Below are 25,578 nucleotides of genomic sequence, written 5' to 3' on the forward strand. Positions count from 1 at the left end.
ATTATCTTTCATTTAATGGGGTCCAGAAAAAGTGTCACAATACAATTGAAAATAAGTAATTTCTAAGCATTTTATTTAGCAGAGGTTAAACACATAGTTGCTAGTGCTGAACTACTGAGCATTTGGGAAGAAGTCGTAAGAAACAAATCCATGTTTGTGTAAGTCATAGAGAAGACCAGAAGTCAAGGAGTCATCGATTTTGGGATTTGGAAACTTATATCTAATTTTGAGTCCAAATTTCACTAGTGATATTCCTGAAAAACTTAATACTTGTATATAATTAAGCCAGTCTTTCAGATAAAAGAAAATAAAAATAAATGTGTAATTTATTTGGCACTTGTTCATCTCTGTGTGCCCACTAGCACTCCTAAAATCCCCAAACTGAAGAGAGGGTGGCTTTAGAAAACAAACTGTGTAAGTCACAGAAGTGGTGATGATTAAAAAAAAAAAAAAAAAAAAAAAAAATTAAGACCTAGGGGCTTTTTTTCAACATGTGGCCTCTCAAAGATTCAGGTTTTTGTTTTGTTTTTTAAAGGTCACTTGCATCAGGCTTAGTGCCTTCGGGGTAGAAGTAACCCTTTGGAAAACCTAGTCTACCTTTTCTTCCTCTAAAAATTTGCCAAATATTGAGGAAGGAAGAAAATTTCCAACTAGGTTAGGTAGTAACCCAATGCTTTAGGAAGTTACTCAATTCTCTGGAAAATCAGTCAAAGGGATAAAGAGGGCCTTATTTTCAAAAAAGGTAAAGATTTTCTCTATATCATCTATAAATAGCTAAATCTGGAAATCATTCTAAGTAGAACATGAACAGAATTATCTGATATTATCTTCCATTATTTCCCTAGTGTCTGCTGGTCATTTGCAGTGACCATATTGGCTGTTAATAAAATAGCAATATCTGGAGTATGAGGAACACTGAGAAATTGTCTCTTAAATATTAGGAAAACACCGTCAGCCATCATACTACTTTGTACTGTACAGATGTTCACACCTACTTCATTCACGCCTCCTCCTTTCAGCAACGAGCAAATCCCACCAATATAAGCTGCCCCGCTCCGGCTACTCTCAAATTGACTCCCCCTTTTAGAAAAGGAAATGAAAAATGCTTACTGCTCACAGTTCAAATATCGTATCACCTCTCATTATTAATTTACCACACTTCTTTTCTCAATACACATACATTTCTAAACTATATATTCCTGAGGTAAGGAAGGAATATGAAAATTGATTGCACATATAACCAAAGAAAAAGTGATATTTTTTCTGAGTGATATTTCCCTACATGACCAATAAATATCTTAAGTGGAATTATATCTATTAAAAAAGAATTTCTAACATGAGGTACATTCTGCCAAGAATGCATATAACTCGAATCTCACAATGAGAAAACATCAGACATTTCCACAATGAGGAACATTCTATAAATAACTGGCCTCCACTCTTCAAGAATGTTAAGCTCCAAAGAGATGAAGATAGGCTGAAGAAATGTTTCAGATTAAAGGAAACTAAAGAGACAGGCCGATTAAATGCAGTGTGTGATCCTGGACTAGATACTGAATTTGGGAGGGGTGGGGAGGTTAGCTTTGGAAATATTATTGAAACAACTGGTCTGAGATGGATGAAAATATTGTATCACTGTTAATGTTCTAGTTTTGATCATTTACACTGGTTATATAAGAGAATGTCCTTATCTTAGGGAATATACATAAGTATTTAGTAGTAAAGGCACAGTAAGTAAATGTCTTGAACTTACTCAGGAAAACATAGATAGTTAGATAGATAGATGGAAAAAAGGAAGGGGAGAGGGGAAGGAAGGAAGAAGGATAGAAAGAAGAAAGTCATAAAACAAATGGGGCAAAATGTCAACAATTCATGAATCTGGGTAAAGCGTATATGGTATTTCCTTGTAGTATTCTTGCAACTTTTCTGTAAATTTGGAATTGTGTAAAAATTAAAAGTTACCCTCAAAATACACTCTTTTACTTCCATTTATAACTTTCTTCAATAGCTCTGACTTTAGATGACAGGTTTTTTGAACTGCTGCAACTTATAATTTGCTATTACGTCAAACATGCATGTTACCCCCTAGAAAAACCATAAGAGAAAAAAATAAAAAATAAAATATAGTCTGACATATTAAGCTCTTCCCTTAGACTGAAAACAAAGATAACATTAATATGTAAAAGACAGCAACTTTAAAGAATATAATTAATCTGTTGTTAAGAATACTCTTTACAAGAATTAATAGTATTTTACTCAGTAAACGCTCTGATTAAATCTCTTTTAAAATTATATAAAGTATATACACAATAGTAAAATAACTCAAAATTATACCTATTGAATTTTTGTAACAGTTTCAAATAATCTATACTTTAAAACTTCTTCCAAATGTATCTGCCACATCAAATCCTAACGGCATTATGCAGTACAAAGAACACATATCAGTCACAAGCAATACAGTATTTAACGTGAAACAAAAAAAAAATAAATCATTACAAAAGTTACGTACGAAAAAAGGTGAACTGCATCGCTTTTCTCTTTGATAAAATCCCTCCTGTATTTCATAAACTCACGCAGGGTGATCAATGGATTTTCCGATATGGCAAACTTGTTGTCAGCCGCCCAGGTTTCCATGGCAACCAATACTATCCTTGTCTTAAGTTGGTCTTTATATATCTAGTATATTAACAAAATGAACACACCAGCTGTACATGTGGTAAAAATCAAATGATCCATGAACAGGACTACAAAGCTCCTTTTATGGAAACTCCTTGAGTTTTAGTTAAATATGAGAAACTTCACTGGTTTAGGGGAGATAATTGTTTTGATAGCTTACATGCATTTCCCTTGAGTAATAGAGAATCCAATGGTTACCAAAGAACAGAGCACTAATTAAAAACAAAATATTGCTGTTTGACAAATATTTGCACCCTTATTCAAGGCTTCCCCCGAGTTCATTTCTGGTACCCAAGATGAAGACTCATGCATTCTTGAGTTCCCCTAGTGAAAATGGAACACTCTCCAAGGAGATAATCTCTATACACCTTGACTGGCCCTGATTAAACTCATGGGGAAGGTACCAGTACTGCCTTGTCAGGGAAGATGTGGAAAGGACGTACAGTAGAATTATTTAGTCACATCATTCCCATAGCACCAGGTACTCTTTTGAAAAGGCACAACTGTTTCTCCATTGTTAGAAGTACACTATGAATACCTTTATTAGGGACTATCACTCAACCTCTTCTTTTCCAATGTGAAAAATACAGGAAAAATTTTGACCACTTCCTTTTATCATTTTCTCAGCCAGAGATCAAAGTCAATAAAGTTCAGGGCAAGGCTGTAAGGGACTTACAGGACACCTTGGCTAAAGTGCCATTTAGGGCAGTGAAAATAGAACATTATCCAATTTATTAGCAATCAGGAGATAAAACTCCTCTGCGGCAATACTGAGTCAGGTTCATACTTACCAAATCCGCCATGTTCACCACAGATTTCGCATACGTGTTGGTATGTACAACTGAGAGCCGATGTTTTTTAAACTGAAAGCAAAAGAAAACAAGTGAAGGGCTTTCAAAGTCATCAGCAAATGATCATCTCAGCAACAGAAATACGGTGTAATTGAAAGGTCTCTAAGGCTTTCTGGAAAAAAAAAATGTCTGAGTTGAGACCTAGTTCTTCAGATGCTGGGTAGTCTGAGGCAAAGCTCCTAAAATTTTAAGGCCTCACAGATCTGTAAGATAAAGTAAAAACTAGCCATTCCATCCATTTCAAAAGTTTATTTTTTATTGCAAGATTGTTATTCAAAATGATAAAACCTATGAAAGTTGTCTATGAATTGCAAGACATACAAATAAAGGTAGGGTCAAAGCCCGACCGTGAATAATGCTAGAAAGTATAGAAAGTTCCACAAGACTTATTCAGTAAGGAGAAGAAAGCCCTAACGGTCACAAGGAGGTGGCTTAAAGGCTAGATGTTGATCACATAAATCTTCCATTTGGCCTCAATTCTGTTTTAAAAATCAGGACGTATCATTGAAAACCTTATTTCTGGCTTCTCTTAAAATTAGCATCCCCACATGGTAATGACTGGAAAGGGCTGAGAAGGAGCTGCTCCCATTGGATAGATCATAGCACCTCACTTTTGCCACAGGCCTCACCCTTCCCTATTATTTTATACCTGACTCACTTCATTTTTGTTACCTGCCTACAGATGCCAACAGACATCTGAATGTATGATGCCTTCAAATGTCCAAAATGCATGTTTTTGAAACGTATTCTGTAAAAATCTCAGGAAACAGTAAGTCATGAAATCAAATAGGTAGAAAGATAACACTTAGTCCTACCCTGAAAAAGGAAGAAGCACTCAATAGTAATACTAATAATTATTATTAAAATCGATGTCATTTGTTTAATCATATTTAAATAAATGATAAATTTTCCCTAAAAATAAATAATTCAAAGTAAATTAAAATGTATATTTACCTGAAATTAAGTAAAATTTAGCAATGTGCATCACTGAATATTTTTAGTTTAAACTCTGGTTACATGCAGTAATTAGCATTGCAACTCATTGCTGTGCTGTGAATATAACCACACTGACTGCAACGTATCCATGAACTGAATATATAACATGACCATGAATTGGATATACAACATGTCCATGAGTTGAGTATAAAAAATAATTGACTCAGCAAAAAGGAAGTTTTGCTAGGTTTTTATTCTAAAAATCTTTACTGCTTGGCTATATAAGCTTTTCCATATGGTTTACTATACAGCAAGACAGAAATAGAAAAATTGCTTCCCTTTTATTAGGATAAAGCTGTACACTGCAAACTAAAGTGTCACATTATTGCAGCCTCATTTTTTTTAACATAAAATGGAAGTTTCCATTTTTCTTTAAGCTCACCATTTTAGTACAGAAGATATTAGCCCATTTATTAATCAAGCAAATCCAAACAGTTAATATTATGAGTCACAGAAACATTCTTGGAACCTCACAAACTACTGTAAATTGTTTCCACCTAAGAGTGTTTCCTACTTACAGGTTGTTGCTGGGTAACAAAGATGTTTGGTTACACAAATACTTTCTCCAGGTTACAACTTTATGGGTTTCTTTCTTCTAAACATATTTCTGCACCCATCAGTTTTATCCTAGGTACAGGTAAGTTCAAACAACAAAAAACTCAACAAATCTTACCATGAGATGATCGTTCACAATCATCAGTTCAATATATTTGGTTTCCTCTGCTACATTACGAGGACGTCTACGAAGCTGCAACATAAAAAAGAAAATTGCACCTAACTAAGCCCTCTGACCTTGGCTGTGGAAAACTTAATACAGTAAATCCTCAGATATTACTCATCTTATAGCCGATAGTCTGTACCCTTTTACCACCCTCTCTCTATTTCCCCCAGTGCCTAGCCCCGGCAACCACTTTTCTACTGTTTCTCTGAGTTTGACATTTTTCTTTTTTCAGATTCCACAAATAAGTGATAGTATGCAGTATTTGTCTTTCTCTGTCTGGCTTATTTCATATAGCATAATGCCCTCCTGGTTCATCCATATTGTTGCAAATGATAGGATTTCCTTCTTTATTAAGTTAGAGTAATATTCCATTATAATGTTTATACCACTTTTTCTTTATCTATTCATCCATTGATAGACACTTGCATTGATAACACTATATACTGTGTGACTGAAATTTGCTGAGAGAGTAGAACTTCAATATTCTCACCAAAAAAAAAAAAAAAAGGAAATACGTAAGGTGATGGATGTGTTAAATAAATCCACAAGGGGAATCCTTTCACAAATGTGACATATCAAATCATCCTACTATATTTTAAATATCTCACATTTGTCAATTATACCTCAATAAAGCTGAAACAAAATTTTTATATATTGTATAAAATTTTATATATGTTAATTAAAACGGAATGGGTAACCCAATGTAACCATGAACAAGTTTCTTAAGCTTCTTGTGCTACAATGTCTTTATCAGTAAAATAGGGATAATGCCTTCCTCAAAAGGTTGTTATGAGGATTAAATGTGTTAATACAATTGTACACGGCAAGTAATCAGTAAAACCTAGCAATTATTATTATTATTATTATTATTATTATTATTATTATTATTCACATTAGAAATCTGTAATGATTTTACTTTATGCTTATTAAACACAGTTTTTTAAAAAGATACCTGGTTCCTTAAACTGCTTGATCTTAATAGAGATTCTGCTTCTCTCATCCTGTATTTTTATGCTGCACACACATACCCACACCAACCACCACCACAACGGAGATGATACCTTAATTCTGATGATAAGAGTTCTTAGTTTGTCTAAACCTTTTACCAGCTCTATGATTCTGGGCAAATCATTTTCACATTTCAGAGACATCATTCTTTTTTCTGTAAAAGCAGAATAATAGTACCTACTTCATGTGGTTTAAAGCACTGTACAAACAGTTGTTATTACTATTACTAAGTTCAATATCAACTGAACATTCATAAAGCAGACATCCTGATTTTATATCCTAGACTTCAAAATAGCTCAAGTGTGACCATAGCATTTTGTGGCTTCAAAACCTGACAGGGTCACCCTAACGGAGGTATCTTTAAGGGGATAAATACAAGGATATGTACCACATAAGCAGACTCCATGATGTGGTACATACCCAGGCAAGGAAAGAGGCCCACGGTAGAAGAACCTGAGAGGCCTCATAATCCATCTCTATGATGAACAACCATATTATCACCACTACCTTGAGTGCTTTTTGAGTCTATGAAATAGCATGGCTCCATCTCCACTCTTCCTACAAATACGTCACCTTTACTGTTCACCACACCACAGCAAATGCCTGAATTAAAACTTACCCTCTCACAGACTTCATGTAGATGCAACTGATTCATAGTTGCCAAATGTTTTTAAAACATCATGACATATACCTGTGAGTACATACCTGCCGTTTACTCCTTTTTGGTGATGGCTTCAAAATAAATTTGGGTGGAGTGATGTTTACTCGTTGGAATTCTAAAAGGAAATAAAAATAAATCTAATTTAGTGCAGTTGCCAGGTCTTTCATGAAGGGTAATCAATGATTTTATTAGCCCTTCTTAGTATAAATTATATAATTATACTTTAATCATTAATGATTATTATAATTATAATCTACAAATTATATAATTACAGGTATTTAAATATTATGCATTTATAATATATAATATTACACTTAATGAAAATACAGAATATTAACCTAATTACATTCATATTAATACTAAATAAACATACCACAGAGGAATACAGTTCAAAAAAATCTCATTATTCTTGTTCTAATTTATCTCAATATTTTTCTCACATTTCTCCTATAAATATCGTCACATTCTTTAAGGGGAATCTTCTAAATAACCACTTGACCTTCACTTCCACCACTGGTGTTCACTAAAGCATGACACACTAAATGTTGGTGAAGCTGGAGAGCAATCAGAATTTCATATAATGCTAATGAGAGTATAAAATAGTATAACCACTTTAGAAAAAGGTTCGGCAGTTTCTCATCCAATAGTAGTTCTCTAAGTGTGATACTTGGACTAGTGGCATCATCGACATTACCTAGGAAACTAGAAACGCAAATTTTTGTAAACTACCCAAGATGTATTTAATCAGAAACTCTAGAAATTAGTGCAGCTACTATGGAAAATATTACAAAGTTTCCTCAAAAAAATTTAAAATAAAAATACCCTATGATCCAGCAATCCCACTTCTGAAATTACAGCCAAAGGAATTGAAATCAGGATCTCAAAGAAACATCTGCACTCCTATGTTCACTGCAGCATTACCCACAATAGCCAAGATACAGAAGCAACCTAAGTGTCCATTAGTGGATGAATGGATAAAGAAAATACAGTGTATACATACAATGGAATAATATTCAGCCTTAGAAAAGGAAATTCTGCCATTTGCAACAACATGGATAAACCTACAGGACATTTGGTTAGGTGAAATAAGCCAGACATAGAAAGACAAATACTACATGATGCCGCTTATATGAGGAATCTGAACTAGTCAAACTCATAGAAACAAAGATTAGAATGGCGGTTGTCAGGGGCTGGAGGGAGGCGATAAGAGGACTTACCAGTCAAAGCATACAATGTTTCAGTCATACAAGATGAGTAAGTCCTACAGATCGACTGCACAGCGTAGTGTCTATAGTTAACAATACTGTATTGTTCACTTAAAGTTGTGCTAAGAAGGTAGATTTTGTAAGTGTTCTTATCATCATCACCATACATAAAGTAGGCAAGAGGAAATTTTCAGAATTGATGGATATGTTTATAGCATAGACTGTGGTGATGATTTCACGGACATATATTTATCTCCAAACTCATCAAGTTGTATACATTAAAAATACAGTTCTTTGCATGTCAATCATACCTCAATAAAGTGGCTGGAAAAAAAACCTCTAAAGATGAGACCATCAATTTGTGTTCAACAAGCCCTCCAGGTGATCTGATGCATGCTAAAGTTTGAGAACACTCTTAGACAGTTAAACATATACCTACCTACCTTATGACCTAGTAATTGCACTCCCAGGTATTTGATAGAGAACTATAAATGTATGTCCACAGAAATGATTTTTACAAGAATGTTCATAGTTGTTTTATTCATAATAACCCAAAACTGGAAACAATCCCAATGTCCATTGACCGAATAGATAAAAAATTATGGTATAGTCATGCAATAAGAACATACTCAATAATTTACAAGAATGAGCTACTGCTATCCTGGACAACATAAATCTCAGGCAGGTGCTAAGCAAAAGAATCTGAACATGATGCATAATTCCATTTGTATGAAAAGCTACAACAGGCTAAACCAGCCTACAGTGAAAAAGTCAGAAAAGGAATTGCAGGAGTGGGAGGCACTGGCAGGGAAGGGGCACATAGGAAGTTACTTTGGTAACGGAAAACCTTTACACCTTACCAGGGGAGTACATAGGTGTCAAAACTCATCAAACAGTACACAAGACTTGTGTATTTCATTGTGATAATTTTTTAACTGCAGTATAACTGACATACAACATCATATCAGCTTCAGGTGTACATCATAGTGATTTGATATTTATATACATTTCAAAATGGTTACCACGGTTAAGTCTCATGACCTTCTGTCTCCATTCAAAGTTATTATCATATTATTGACTATTTTACTATGCTGTCCTTTACAGCCCCATGACTTACTTATTTCATAACTGGAGGTTTGTACCTCGTAATCCCCTTCACCTATTTCACCAGGCCCCCATCTCCATCCCCTCTGGCAACCACTCTCTTGTTCTCTGTATCTATGAATCCATTTCTGTTTTGTTTTGTTTGTTCATTTGTTTCATTGTTCACTGTAGTGATTTTTAAAACACTGAGTGCTAAGTGGACAGTGTTTAATTAACTAAGCTTTTCTCAAAATTTGTTCTTAGGAACATTAGTCCTGAGAGATGTCACATGAAAAAAACACTTCGCAGTCAAAGAAGTTTGGGGAGTACCTGATCATACTTTATCTCTGGGAAATACATAGTGCATAGCAAGAAAAATCCATAACACAATCCATAACCCAGTAACACTTTTACCAAACCTAAAATAAGTAAGCTTCCTTTTGGGCTTACATCACAAAAATTGCAGTTTGTCTATTTCTTGTTTCCTTCTAATTTGTCTCGGTAAGTCTAAGTATCTTGGGAGACAAGTAACACTCTTAAAATGGACATGTCAACTTCTGATAAGAAAAGAAAGCCAGGAACAAATTGAGATAGGCTTGAGTTTTCAAAGACTATGCTCAAAACTCATTTTTAATAACAGCAAAACTGCCAAGTCACTTCCAAAGTTTCTGTTGAAAAAGAAACCCCGCATAAAGTTTTTTAAAAAAATTGTAAGATTGCATCATGGCAAGCCTACAACAAAGTCCTTAGGGGAAATCATTATTTACTACTTTAAATATTAATTAATGTTGATTGTTTCCAGCAATGCCTATTACAGTGTAACTTTGTTCTCAGGCAGCTAGTCATGATTTATTTTCTTCCCATAATAGGGATCATAAAAAGTTTCATAAGATAATGAAGAAACAGTCTAAAGCGTCTGTGTAAAGTAAAAGCTTCTATGTGCTCATGTGCAGATTTTTCCAAAGAGTGAATTCTGTCAAACAGGATCTTCTAGCCCTTTGGTAGCAAGAGAAAAGGGGTGAGTTTTGTTTCTCTTTAGGGGTACCTACAGAAGGTCAAGGTGCCTCATGTTTATTTCAGAGAGGAAGGAACATTATAAAACACTTATTTCATTTTCCAAAGAGAAGACAATGTAAACTTTAAGTCATTTTCCTAAGTAGTAGTTTAGGGTTTATTTTAGTCCAGTAATTCTTCCATTTGTCCTTGTGCCTCTCTCCCAGTGCACATTCTCAGGGTGCCAGAGTCCACACCCTCGCTCAGCCCCTTCCCAGCTGTGAGACCCTGGAAAAGGCAAACTAGCTGAGCTTCCGTTTCTTCATCTATAAAATGGGAATCATTTTATCGATTGGGATTACACACGGGAAGGAAATCCCACCAATACACCAATACACACGGGAAGGAAAGATGAATTTCACAAACAGCACATAATAATAATAAATGTTTATCTACACTAGTTCTTTCTTAAAATGTTGGGGCAGAAAGAAATGAGGAAACAACAAATCAGGAAAATGATTAAGACCTCATCCTGAGTTTATAAACTCAGTATCTCACCAACAGTGAATATTTATATATTCTATCTATGCAGACCAACTTTTGCTTTAACATGATTTTTCCTGTAGTACCTTACTTGGAGTCTTATTTTAAAAAGGTTTCCTTCATCATGTTCAAGCTATCTCTTTCCCAACTCCTCCACTATAAACATGAGGTCAGTTTACATTTTATTCTCTCTCTTGACATCACTTGCACTTTACTTTCTAAAACTGTTATGAGCAGTCGTGGGCTAATGATATTCCACACATAATAAGCTCTAAAACATTAAAATGAATTATTAAAGTTGTCATTTTTTTTCCCCCGCAAATCACCATATGAAGAGCATACCATATGGAAGATCATCCAACGGAAATTCAAACAGTCTGGATTTGTAAACCGAATGAAAACGGAAATCCTCCTGAAATAACACAAACGAGAGATGAAGCACGTACAACCAGATTATCTCCAGCCTCAGGCAATCATAGTTGGAGAGACTGAGACCTTAAAAGAACCGTAGCTTGAGTACACCTTCTCTTGGGTTTGGAAAGGCAATGGCCCGTTGCATAACCCCTCCCACTCACTCTTGTATTCTCCCAGCCCTGGAGTGAGATCCTATTAGAAGCAAAATGCCTTTATGGACAGAGAAACCAAAGCTTGCAGTAATGGAAAAGAAATGAATGGACCTATTCCCCCAAGGACTGGTTTCTTTCCATGGGTCCCTGCCCCCTTTTAAAGCCTGATAGCTTTGCCGGGCAGACTGCAGAGCTAATAGTCTGCCTACTAGCAGGGAGCAAGGTAACTGGAAAAGCAGATGCCCGAAGCAGACCCTGCCCCCAAATTCAACTGTCATCCAAACCTCTGTGAAAAGCCAACCAATGAAATGCCATGTTTCGTCTAAGGAAAATTAATGAATGTTTAAATGACTTCATCTGACTTCATTCAATTACAAAAAAGAGGTCATAAATAGTCAAGTTTCATGATATGACCTTTAAAAAATTATACTGTCGAGTGAAGTGACGGGACAGCTGGCAGTGGGTGCCCAGGAAATAATACCCAAAAAAGTTTCCCATACAAGATTGTTTACGAGTGGCAAAACAACGTGTGTTTCTTGAAATTATTTGCCTCTCTAAGTGTTTGACCAATGCTGTATGACACAAAGAAGAGTATTTGTGTGCGCAGAGCTAGGATGGAAGTGTATTATATTTCTCTGTCGTCAGTAATGTTAACTCAATCTTTTTCTAATTTGTGGGAAAAAAATGAATGTTTCAACTAAATTGAGGGAGAAAATTAAGAAAACCTAGGTTTCTCTAAATTTCATCAGCACGGGGCCTTGAAGATAATAGGAAATAGAGAAAAATCTGTAATCTAAAAAGGAAAAAAGGGTGCAAAATCACATTATCTGTAGATTTGATCTGTTATGAGCTGAATGTCTATGTCCTTCCCAAAATTCTTATGTTTGAGCCCTAACTCTTAATATGTCTGTATTTGGAACTAGGGCTTGCAAGGAAGTGATTAGGGTAAATAGAGGTCATAAGGGTGAGGTCCTAATCTGATAAGGCTGTCTCCTTATACGAACAGGAAGAGATGTCAGATCTCATACTCTCTTTCTGCACGTGAGGACACAGAGAGAAGGTGGCCGTCTGCACCCCAAGGAGAGAGCCCTCAATGGACACCCACCCTGCTGGCACCTTGATCTCGGACTCCAGTCACCAGAACTATGAGAAAATAAATGTCTGTTTAAACCACCCAGTATTTTGTAATGATAGCCTGAGCAGACTAAGACAGATTACAGGACACTATGGTGGAGAGAGAAATGAAGGCTTCAGAACACCTCAGAAGGAAATGCATTTCCAACACAAAAAAAGAGTAACAGATAGACTTTTTAATGAAAAAGATCACTATGGTTTTGATTTATCCACTATTTAATTTAAATATATATAAATATATGAAATATTTAATGTATAAATACAAAATTTATATACAATATATAGATATAGGATTATATAATAATAATTATATAATAATAATTATATAATAATAAATTATATAGATATAATCCAGATCCTAACAATATGAAAATAAAACAAAAGGGAGAGAACAAAAAGAATAAAAAGAGGGGGGAGAAAGTTCTAAGCATCAATATTTACATTCACCACAGCAAATAGAAGGAGAACTTACTTGGGAGGTGTCATTTTCTTCTGGCTCAATGAGATAGGTGTGGTTCCCATCATAGAACATCCCACTGCCAAGAACAGGAAAATAGTTGGGCCTGGCAATTGACTCTTGCCTCAGAACAAGATCATTTTAAAATCAGCAGCAGCTGGAGGACCAGTCTACTTCTCAATGCCCACTTCTCAGTCCCACCCATCACCACAGGATGCACGCCTCATACCAAAGACCCACGCATACCCCACACTGCATGTCATACACACACACACCACCCACACTACGCACACCATACCCACACTCCCCACATACCATACCACACATCACAAACACCCACACACCATATACCATACATTATATACCACACACACACATATGCACATCACATACCACAGTCACACACACCCCCACACCACACACACACACCATATATGATACATTATATCACACACACATCACACACACACCCCACACATACACATCTCCCACACCATACCCACACACACCTCAGAAGCAGCAGGATCCCCTACCCTGACTCTTCCCCAGGCTCAGGATTCCCATTGTCTAACTGCGGTCCATTATTCCCCTTCCAACATGGAAATCTAAAACCTTAACATGCAAGTCATTGCCGGGAGAGCTTATAAAAATGCAAAACTTCCAGGGTCCTCCTCAGATTTCCTGGCTGGGGCCCAGGAAGCTGCATTTTAAACGACCTCTGCTCCCCGCCTCCCTGCCGTGATTCTGATGCAGGTGGTCAGGAAAGATACTGAGAATGGCCTCCCTACCATCCACCTGGAAGATGCTCTGGTAGTAAGAGCTGACACACTTCAACAACTCACCACAAGTTAAACACCTGACACTCATTTAATCTTTCCCACAAATTTATGAGGGAGATACAAGGACTATCCACATTTTCCAAGTACAGAAACTGAAGCTCAAGAGATAAGCTACTTGCCTAAATTGCATGGAGTAAATGTGGAGGTCAGTTTTGGACCTCTTAGAGGTTGGAGATGACCATCAGCCAATGGAGAAATCCTCTGGAGGGCATCTTAAGCTATAAAGGTCCTCAGCTCCCTCTCAGAGAGATCCCTACAGCCATCCCTTCTAGAGGAATGTGGTCCTTCTCCTGAGATCCTGTCCCTTATGACACTGAAGGAGCCTGTCCTACCAGTCAGGCACCTGAGGAGGGCGAAGCTGTGATCTTCTGCAGTCATTTTCAGTGTTAGACAGAAATGACTGCATGACACCCAAGCTGTTAACCACAGACAACCATTTGTCTTTCATTGATGGCTTAGTGAAGTCAGTTGGTTTTCCTGATCTATAATTATAATGTCTCCAGCTCTGTTCACATTCTTTCCCTCCCGCAGTAACATCTTCCACATGTCCTCAACTTGCTCTTTTCACATCTGTGATGTTTTCACCCCAAAGCGCACTTTCTGAATTTGGATGACATTGAGTTTGGGATTTAAAGATAAACAGATGCAGTCTGTAAGACATTACTGACAGTACATGCCTCAGGAATCAGTCGGGGGATACTTTTCAAAACAGAAGAGCAAATACGGCAGGAAACATTCTGCTGATAACTGGCCAGACCCTTCCAGAAAACTGTACAGAACCATCACCCTTTGCCAAAGTTCACAAGGCTACACTGATAAAGGAGCAAGCAGATTGTTTTGTTTAAATAGTGATGGTGCTACTTCCTCTTGAATTAGGTAAGTGTCTAATAGAAAAATCGGTTGTTTTTATTAGGTTTAAACATCATGATACACGGTATAAACAAAGCAGATTCTGACACCATCCATATCCAGAAGATTCTGTTAGCCTATATGAAAATATACCATATTTGATTCTTTAACAATTAAAAAGTGTATGTTTCATTTGCTTTGTTTGAGAACCGACACATTTCTGTTACACAAATTCCAGTAAGTATACTGAGTCCACCGCACAGTATTAACTGATAAAAACTTACAGCTAGGACCAAGTTACTACCAGCCAATTGAGCTAAAAATTTAAAAGGCTGCATCAAAACAGGATTTTGAAAGGAAACAGTCATTCTTACAAATTGCCACAAGAGGGCAATACATTTACATTTGATTCCCTTCTTTAAGGTTCCCGTAGTTGCAGGATTTTGTCATAACATCAAACATAAGTATCAAAATATTGCCCATTAGTCCCTCGAATCTGAAAAAAAAAAATGTGCTCTTGCAGGTTCTTTATGAAAAACCTATAAATCTGATTATTTTACCCTTTATGTTCTTTAATGGAATTCAGTAAATCAAGAAAAATGAAAAATCTCAACATGTATGTGGTAATTTATAAAAGATGAGTCATGGATGAAATAACAAATCTCATACCTAAATCACTGCAATTGAGACAACAGAAATTATTTATTATTTAGAAATAGCTCCATTAAATAAATGTCAGCAATTTTTGTTCAGAAGGTAAAATCAAGATGAGAAGTAATAATTCATAAATAACAAAGAGGAACAAAAGTAAATTATCCAACACACCCATAAAGTCGAGTAACACCCAAACATACCTGTACACAATCCTGACAGTGTTCCTAAACACAGTGGGGTTTTTTGGATTTTTGTTTGTTTCTTTGTTTAGTCCTACATGAAAAGGTTTCTACAAGTAGAAGTCAGTTTTACTTAGTTAAAACAACGGGAAAAGGCTCTGAATTCTATTCTTGCTCTACTCACTCTAAAATTTCTGTGAAGTTCCCTTTCCATCCTCCTTCAAAGGACTGTGGAGGATTAGTAGCTGTTGGTCTTAGGGTCTCAGGTCTGCTAGGGTCCTTAGAAGGCAGAAATACTTTCTTTCTGATTCCCACAAGATTGTGCCCATTTGGAAAAACAGGGTGGGGGGAGGGGATTGGATCACGTACTAGGCAAGATGCTTACACTGTGACTCTGGATTGAGATTTTAAGAGGAAGAGAGATGAAAAAGCCTCTTTTTTTTTGATATCACTCTCCTACAATATACATTTGCTGTCACCAACGTCGACAGGCCCCGTGTACTATTCCTGGCTGACAGCTGTGCTCCTCTTGAGATCAGATAAAACAATTTTACTGCCGAAGGGGACGTTGACATTTCTTTATTCCAGATTAAGAAAGTCGAGGCTCTCGAATATTAGGTATGGATTTTGTCCTTGTAAAACTGTCTCCTTATTCAAAGAATTCATTTAAAATCAGTAGAACAGTCTTTTAGCACAAACAATAAGCAGATGGAAGGCTTCCAGGCTCTCAGACATATGACCTCTTTTCTCTGGCTCTTTCCCTGACCCCCTGCACTCTCTCCTTCCTGCCTCTCACACATCTACTGCCAGAGCCTGACCAAAGGCACCACTTATGCAGACTGGCTAGATTTCCTAACCTTTCCCATTAGAGCTGCTTCCTTGCTCTCTTTAAGACCTGCCTGTCTAATCCATTTCTTGGAAGAGTCCAGCAAAGCCCATTCCAGGGTCCACTTCACCTTCTTCAGGTGACATCTCTCTGGAGCCCTGAAGGACAACCTCATTCTTCAGTACCCATCTAAGCTTGCATTTTTCTGTTTTCTTTCTCTCTCAAAGAAAACAAATATACCTTTCACATTCTAAAGCATGAAGCTAAACTAAATTTAGCTTCCCCAAGAGACTGGGAGCTCTTGGAAGCAGGGCTCATGTTCTAATCTCCTTAATATTCCAAGTGGCTGCTACACAGCAGATACTCAATAACTGTCAGATGAAGAACCCACATCTCTAAATGGATAACGGACAGGAAGAATTTTAAGGTTTCCAAACAAAAACTGAACAAAAATAAATTAAAGTGCTGGCTTTTTCTGTGCCCTGCAAAGGAGTAACAAGGACTGAGATGACTTAGTCTAAATGGAATGCTGAGGGATGACATGAAAGATTTACAAGGGATCACAAAACAGGGGAGAGACACCACCTGGGTATCACCATTATCGACAGGTTGGGGGAAGTAGCTGGAGTCCCATGTTAAACATCAGCAAGCCAACTTTGACAGCGGAGGTTATGAGAAAGGAAGCAAGGCCCCAAGGAGGCATGAAATCCATTTCTTAGAGATTTCTGAGATAAATGGACCTTCCATGAGTCTGCTGTGGGTTAGGTGAGATTCTGGCTGAAAAAAAAAAGCTAAAACACATGAGCTCTTGAAGTCACCTCCAGCCTTTGTCTTTGTGCAAGGAGTCAGGAGTTTTCATCCCCTGAAATTTCTGTTATTCCATATAAACATTTAAAATGAACACCAAGAAGGAGGAGGGATAGAACTGGTACCCAGGGGACAAATATCCACAGAAACTAGACCAGAGTTACCCAAACCACTCCTGTCCCCATCTAGATGGAATGAGAAAAAAGTTTCCAACATCACTCAGGTATCATGTTATAATTTCAGAGTCCCTGGTTTCTGCAACTCTAACTGAACAACTTGCTTGGTTTATAAACCACAAAGGAGAAAAAGATCAGATCCATCACTGATTTAAAATTAGCCCTTGACACAAAATAGGGATTTCGACCACAGGGCATTAAAAATAAAGAAAATAAGTGATTGAAAGAATGGATGGCACAAAAAAAAAAAAAAAACTGGACACTTACTGAAGTCCATGCATGTTGACAACGCCACAAATGAGACAGGGTTTCCTCGGATGTGGCCCTGGTAGTAACAGTGTTCTCCTCCCTGAAAGCAGAAATAGAGAATGTAAGCCTTCCCCATCACAGAGAGAATCAGTCTCACCACTTCAAAGGTTTCTGCCCACCCTACACCTCCCAGAGCAAAGCTCTGTACAATGTTTCATTATCCAGATTCCAATTACCAAACCATTTCTAACAGAATTATTCATTAACACTTCTAGCCAACTGACTCCAAATCAAAAGACAGGGAAATAAAAGTTGACTTAATTTTCCTTTTATGTAGGTGATGACAGAAGGAAGAAAGAAAGAGATACTGAAATACACAGGTGGCCCTTGCACCAGAAAAAAACTTTAATCAGCTGTTTCCTCAGTCCTGAGTAACTCAATGTGAGCAGCAGCAAAATGATGCTCTTCCCCATAAAGCTAAGTAAAATGAATATAAATCATCTGAGAGTCAACTAGATTAAACTGATGGAGGAAAACGCCTATTTTTACAGCATTTGTATCAAAACTTGGCAAGTTTTACACTATTCATTTCTCCAACCAGGAATGGCTTTACTGGTAAGCAGTCTAGTGTATGGTTTGAAATTGAGAAATTTCTTCTAGCAACCAGTCACTCTAACTAAATTCCACTGAGAGACTCATTTCTTTTGATTAAATGTTCCTGGAAAAGGCAATAGGGCAGTTCCTCTGCCATCTCAGGGTGGTACCCCAGCCTGTAGATACTTGCTACTCACAGTGTGGTCTAGAAAACAGCAGCTCTGGCATTGCCAGGAGTGTGTCAGAAATACAGAATCTCGGGACTCACCCCAGACCGACTATATCAGAATCAGCATTTTAACCAGGTCCCTAGGAGATTCATGTGCACATTAAAGTTTCAGAAGCACAAGTCTAAATGACCTTTCCCATTCCCCCCACTAACCTCCCATTTATTCAGAAGCTGAAAGCTGCTAATCCAATTGACCCACTGAGAGATGAAAGCCTAACAATGGAAGGACTGATGGAATGGGTAGTTTAAAGGGGCAAACGTCACCTACATCACTATCTGGCTTAAGGACTAACTCTACTTAAAACACTCAGGGCTTGACAAGCGGAGGGGAGAGAACAGGAAGACGTAATCACGGAACATGGCTGAAGACATTTTCTTCTCAGGAATTCCAAGGAGGGCAGCCTGGCCCGAGCCTGCCGCTCCTCATGAGATAATCCCACAGAATTGCCTGGAGCTCAGCTTTAGTGAGGGGTGGAGAGCAGAAGACAGGTGAACAGTGCAATCCCTGACACTGTGGCACCTCCAGATTCCCGAGGGAGTCACTAAGCATCATGAACTGAGGATCCTGCTTGGATTGGATAGAGGAAGAGAAAGGGAGGTACTTCCTGTGTGGTTCTTATAGGGGATGGAGCCCAGAAGGCCACAGACTTAAGGGTAGAAACAAAGCTAGACACTGATTTCCAGGGTAGGGTTGCTTTAGATGTTAACAGCATGAGCTATCAGCTCCTTCACTTACTAGTTGTGTAATCTCAAATTATAGAGCCTCCCTGTGTCATCTATCAAATGAGGGTAATAATTTCATAGGATTATTCAGATGATTAAAGAGCTAACATGCATAAAGGGCTTAGAATAATGCTTGGCACTTGGTACACACTCAATAAATGTTTGCTACTAGTATAATGACTCTGTGTCATCTGTTGTCCTACTCAATTTACACACACACACACTCCTTAAATCATCACTTCACTTCTACAAAGAAATATTGTTACGTCTGTTTCACATAGGAGGTCACAATCTCTAAGAATTAAGGCTCTCCACCTGGGAAGTTGCCAAGTAGGGATGCAAACTTTGTGTGAATGTGTGAACACAAGGCCCGTGTCCCTCCTACACTAACTTATGAGTTAAGACTTAGAACTTGTGGGTTCTCCGGTGCAAATCTAAGCTTTCCCGAGTCTGACTTTTTTTGTTTGTTTTTAAACTTTGGAGTAGCACTCAGGGTAAATGTAACAGAATTTAAAATTCCCTCTGTTGGGCTGTTAGACTGGTGAACTGTCCAAAAGATTAGATTCTAAGTACAGAAAAGGTCATTATGTTTCAGATAACATTGATTTCCCGGACATATCTGACTAGACCAGAAATCAAAACTCTAGCTTTCGACTGGGCAGACACAAAAGGCCAACAGTCAATGGGAATGACCTTGAAAGAGAAAGAATTCTATCTAAAAGTGTTTCTTTAAATTAAATACTGACTAAATAACCCAATCAGATCTCTCTCAGAGGTCTAAAACTCACAGTGAACAGTAGACAGAAAAATACTAGAAACAAAAAGAAGTAAAACTAAGAAGTTAATCATAAGAATTATGGCATCAGATTAGGGAACAACAGAAGTTAAGTCATTGTATGAGGGGAAGACACATCAGAGGTAAAGGTACATAAGAAATGTTTTATAAATTACTAAAGTTTTCTTTACAATACCAACTTGGGGAATGTTACATTAAATTATAATAATAAAAAAAAAGGGCACAGAACTCATGTTTTGAAACGACCCTCCTTTTATATTGGGGCTAAATAGATGATTAGGTAATAGAAAACAACCTTTCACTGATTTCTGATTCTGAAAAACAGGAGTCAGTCCAAAAACAGCATATGATCAGGATCTATCTGCACAAAAGCCTAACACTACAAATGAAGTGAAGAGCTCATTACGGTTGAATCATTATCAATGTTTCCATGACACTTTAAGAGAAGCATAAACATGGTGGGGCAGGGGGTGGCTACCTCCTTGATTTGGGCTATTATTATTCAAATCTTGAGACTCTCAACTGGTATTCTAAGTAACTCTTCTAAATAATGGTGGAAATTAATTTCTGTGTTATGATTTTTTTCAGGAATTATTCACCATAAATCAATATTTATTTCCACTACAGAACTAAAGTAGATTTCTTTTTTCCTTTAATCCACCTGGAAATATTTCTTAACCCAGAACAGAGGCCTTAGTATTAAAGGGCTTCTTTAATTTATATTAATCTATTGTTAAATTATTAAAATAAATTCAAAAATTCAATTAATAGATTTTTTTAATAATATTTTTACCCATTATTTTTAAAGTAATAAATACTTAGGGTGAAAAACCTAAGAATTCAGGACGTTCATGGTAAAGAGTGAAAATATCCCCTTCCTACATATTGTCCAGGCTGCAGTTGCCTCCTAACAGGTAAACATTTTTGACAGATTTTGTGCCCCACGTGACAAGTCATCTATGCACATTCAAGGAAATGTGTAGATACATAAATACACATATATCTTTTCCAGTGCACAAATGAGTTTACACTATCCACACTGTTCTGCCACTTTATTTTTTTCCTTAAAGTAACATTGACATCAGCCTCATTCTTTCAACAATGGCAGAATATTCCATCATAGAGGTGAACCATAATTCATTTAAACAGTCCTGTTCTAATGGACATTTATCCACTAGAACTATCTCCATTTTTTTTTTTTTTGGTGTCATAAACCATATTGTAACAAACATCCTTTCATATATTTTTGTGCACTTCTGTCAGTATATCTGTAGGATCAGATTACCAGATGTGGACCTGGTAGGTCAAAGAAAATGTGCATTTAAAAATTTAATGGATATTTTAAAGGACAAATATAATTATATTTCTTTACACATACCTGCTTTAAAAGATGCACTGCATTTTAAAATAATAAAATGCATTTTATTAAAAATTGTATATTTCAATAAAGTATCACTTAGGCCAATTTTCTCGAATCTTATCAATGATAAAGGTTCTTCATATCTTCATATGACTTTCTTGAGGAACCAGATGCTTTACAGAAATAGGTATTACGTACAATAACCTAAGACAAATGTAGGAAAAGGAAAAAGACAGCACATTCTAACAGAGTTTGGCTTTTTAGTCATCTGACAATCATAGCTTTATTCCTTACTGTTTCTTTTGTTCCAGAAATAAATCTATTGTCCTTGAAACTTTCTTCATACTCCTTGATTTAATAACACAGCCATAACAGTACAGATGTTTATTTTTAGCTAATTAGATAGTTGTAGCTAAAAAAAAAATTACCAACCTCTCTAAAAATGAATTATATGGTAGTTCATATGTCATATTGGTTTATCTTCCCTCTGGAAAAAGCTTATTACAAATTTTACTCTAGGGAAGTCAAAATAATCATTTATTTGCAAAATTCAAAGACAAACCACATTTTTATTAAACGGCCAAAGAGATCTCAAAAGAAAAGCAGAATTTATTATAAATGTGATGAGATAACACAAAGGAAGCTAAAAAGCCTGGGTTATAAAACTATGAAACCCCAATAAAGGGAACCAATGAGAGCACGGCCACAAGGCCATAGTCATCTGCTTTCCATCCAGATCCTCAAAGGAAATCACAGCTTTATAAGCTCCAAGACGGGCCAGGGCCGCCTCTTCTAAAAAGCCTACTCAGATTCCCTCCTCCTCATAGAATTAAACTTGCTAACCCCTCCTCTGCATTTTCATATTTTCCATCTTTCTACCTGCATTCTTATTTCTATCCCAGGTCTCCCACTAGACTCTGGTCTTCTTTCAGGGAAGCACAGGTGCCTGATCTATGTTTATATCCCCAAGTGTGCTGTTAGAGAAAGAGCCTCCCAGAATCAAGCTTCCTCATCAAGCAAATGGGGAAATTAACAACCCACACTGCCTCACAAGAGTATGCAGGGGATTCCATGAGATACAAAGTCAAGTCCACTGTAAACTGCTAAATAATTAGGTAAGAGGGTGAAGTCAGGCAATATTTCCTCCGTAAGAGATTCTCTTGTGTCCCTTTAGGTCTGATTCTCATATTTTATTTGTTAAGGCTAACATTTCATGGCTTTAACGGATAATGCAGGTGACCGTGTCTCCCATCCAGAGAGTTTGTTTAGGCAGCTCTGAGGTTAGATCCAAGAATCTGCAGCTTAACAAGTATTCCATGTTTTTCTTACTTTAGGATTATACTAGAGCAATGGTCCTCAACCTTGACTGCATATCAGAAACACCATGGAGAGCTTTCAAAATCCCAATGCTCAGACTGTCCTCCAACTCAATTAAATCATAATCTCAGGAGACAGATGCAGGCATCAGCATCTTTTTAAATGCTCCAGATGATTCAAGGAAGCTGCAGAGGCTGAAAAGCCCTGCCCTAGAGAAATGTTGCTCAACAGCAGGGTTCTCAAAACTGACTATCAGAATCTCCCCCTAGTTCCCAGGCATTCCTGCAGAGCTGCTGAATCACAATCTCCAAGGAGGGAGGGCTCCAGACTTTCTAGAGTTGCAAAAAGTTCCCCAGTTGATTCTGATGATCATATTTGGAATTATTAACCTAAAAATATTCAACCCAATACCAAAGCACCCCCAGGTAGAGGATATCAGAAAGACAGATCTTTGAAAGAATGAAAGTGTCTGTCATATCCTGGGCATTGTGCATGGTGATGAATGACTATTTCATGATGACTGATAAAGTGAATATTAATTTTTCCATTTCAACAAGTGAGAAAACGTAGATTTAAAGACCGCCTTTACACCCAGGTGTGCCTGATGCAGGGTCAAGTCACTTTATCCTAGTGATTCTCTAAAAGTGGTTTCCAGCCCCAAAACATCAGCTTGTTAAAAATGCAAATTCTCAAGCCTCTCCCCAGACATAATCAAAGTCTCTGGAAGCCCTCCAGTGACTTCAATGCACTTTAAAATTTGAGAATAACTGCTTCACTCTACGTCTGCCTCTGCATTCTAAAACTCCTCATTACTGAGCTCACTGAAATCCTATTCTAGTTCCTGAGCAGATGCTAACTGAAGCATAAAGGATATAGAGCCATATCTCTTCTCCAGACTCCTTCTCTTGTTCTCCCCAAATCATCTGGTTTTATCAGAGACACAATGGAGGGTAAAAGGTGACATAAGAATATGCAAGAATTTTGCCATGTATGGAGCCAGGAAGAGCAGAGCTACTTTTCGTAGGTGCTGGTAATAGGACACCATACAGGATGCTCTGGCCAGGACTAAACGGACTACAGTGATCAATGTCCAGTTAGCCTGGAACGAAGGAGTGTCCCAGGATGAGGGTCATTCCGTGCTACATCCGTGAAAGTCACAGGCAAATCAGTTACCCTTAAAGGGACAGGGTCAGTGAAGACACTTCCAGACCAAAACACCACCCTGCAAGCCTCGTGATGCTGCTCTGCTCCCTGAGTCAAGACTCTCTCCCGCTCTGTGGGCACCAGTCTCGGGACTGGCCTGCTACCCTGCAGATCACGGGCCCATGTCCATCATCCTCTTCCACAAGCTGAGACCCTTGCTCACACTAGCACAACTCCCCACCCTGGGCTCACATTAGTATCATAGGGGAAGCTTTTTAAAAAGATCAAGCCTACTCCCAACCAATCATATCAGGACACCTAGGAATGGGACCTGGGCATGATGTTCATCTGCCCAGATGATTCCAACATGCTGCCTTAGGTTGAGAAGTTACACTCTACCCTAATACCCTTCGTAGAAAATGAAGACCTGCCCCGAACTCTCTTGCATCTTAAATTCCTCCCAGGCATGTTCACTGCCCAGACTCCTGTTTGTGGCTGCATGGCTGGAATCTGTTCCATCAGGAGTTTGTCTGCAACAGCCTCTTCCCAATTTCCTCCTGATTGGCACTGACATGAGGAATCTGCCCTCCTCCTACCCTTGCCCTTCCCTCAATGAGAAATGACATTTTAAAGTCTCCTTGAGTCAGGAATATTCTGAGTCTCCCTAGGGTCACCTGCATCAAGGAAATCCCTAGAAAAGCTGTATCTTACATTGGAGAGACTCCACCAGCCCACCCTGATTAAAATGTATAACCTGGGATTATACAGAATCAGACTGGATTCACAGAAGGGACATGGGTTAAACATCTGTTCAGGTACAAAGTGTAAGAGTATCTGATTTTACAGGCTCTCTAAGGAAAGTAGAGGAAAAAATCTCATTTTATAATAAATTAAAATTAAATAAAGCTATCACACGGCCGATAATCCATGGATTAATACTAGTGCATGTCAAAATCCTTACCAGTTCATGATAAAATAAGAAAAATAAGGGCAATTCAGTCAATTTCTCATAAATCTAAATATATTTAATTTTTTAATCTGTCCTTTGTTTTGAGATTAGCTATTGCCTTCTCTTTATTAAAATTATCCATTTTTAATTTTTAATAGGCTTTTTCTTTTCAAATAATTTTAGATTCACAGAAAAGTTGCAAAGATGGTACAGAGAGTTCTAATATACCTATCATCCAGTTTCTCCCACTATTAACATTTTATGTCAGCTGAGTACATTTATTGAAACTAAAACACTGGCACTGGTATGTTACTTTTTACTAGGCTCTAAACATTTATATTTCTTTAATGTTTCCATTCATTTTCTCTTTCTGTTCCAGGAGCCAATCCCGGGTACCATATTGCATTAGTTGTCATATTTATTCTTTTCAAATTGGTAGAAATAGTAAACAGAATTTAGGTATTTTGAAGGGGCTGTTTCCATACATGGTAAAATAAAAAGATTGGCAACCCCATATTAATCCCTAAAATTTGTTTTGTTAGTATACTGGGTTATGAAATATAAAGCCAGCATCAAGCGTATAAATGAATACTTCCTAGACTCTAACTTAGTACTATAGGTTTCAAAAGACAAAAAAAAAAAAACACCCTTATGTAAACAGGCTTAATTTAAATGACTTATTAAAATGTCATTTTTAATATAACCCATAGAAATAACTTCCAAAAGGTTACTCAATAACGCTTTGCTGTAATAATAATCTAGGACTCCTCATGGCCTGAGATTTTTCTGGACAACCCTTTCAAGGATGTTTGTATAGAGCAAAGCCTTTGAAGATAGAGATATCTCCCTCCAGAGCAAAGAACAAGCATGTTTACTTCCTATTATAAAAGACTCAGGTTTTCTAAATTCAGAATTTCTCTAGTGACACAACAGACTGTGTGTACAGGTGTCACCTGGCCCTTTCATTTATCACCCTCTGGGGACCGAGGCTCAA

At 37.3% G+C, this 25,578-nt stretch overlaps 1 protein-coding gene across 1 annotated transcript in view; it reads right to left on the reverse strand.

Moving 5' to 3' along the window:
* ADAM22 (ADAM metallopeptidase domain 22) overlaps positions 1-25,578 on the reverse strand; it is a 206,215-nt gene that overhangs the window by 60,072 nt on the left and 120,565 nt on the right. Inside the window, 9 exon segments of the mRNA XM_032484054.1 lie at positions 996-1,080; positions 2,510-2,676; positions 3,468-3,539; positions 5,197-5,271; positions 6,958-7,028; positions 11,080-11,149; positions 12,910-12,973; positions 17,492-17,501; positions 17,504-17,573. Coding sequence (XP_032339945.1) covers positions 996-1,080; positions 2,510-2,676; positions 3,468-3,539; positions 5,197-5,271; positions 6,958-7,028; positions 11,080-11,149; positions 12,910-12,973; positions 17,492-17,501; positions 17,504-17,573 — 684 coding nt within the window.

This window comes from Camelus ferus, chromosome 7 (genome assembly GCF_009834535.1).
Source record: "Camelus ferus isolate YT-003-E chromosome 7, BCGSAC_Cfer_1.0, whole genome shotgun sequence".
NCBI classification, from domain to species: Eukaryota; Metazoa; Chordata; class Mammalia; order Artiodactyla; family Camelidae; genus Camelus; species Camelus ferus.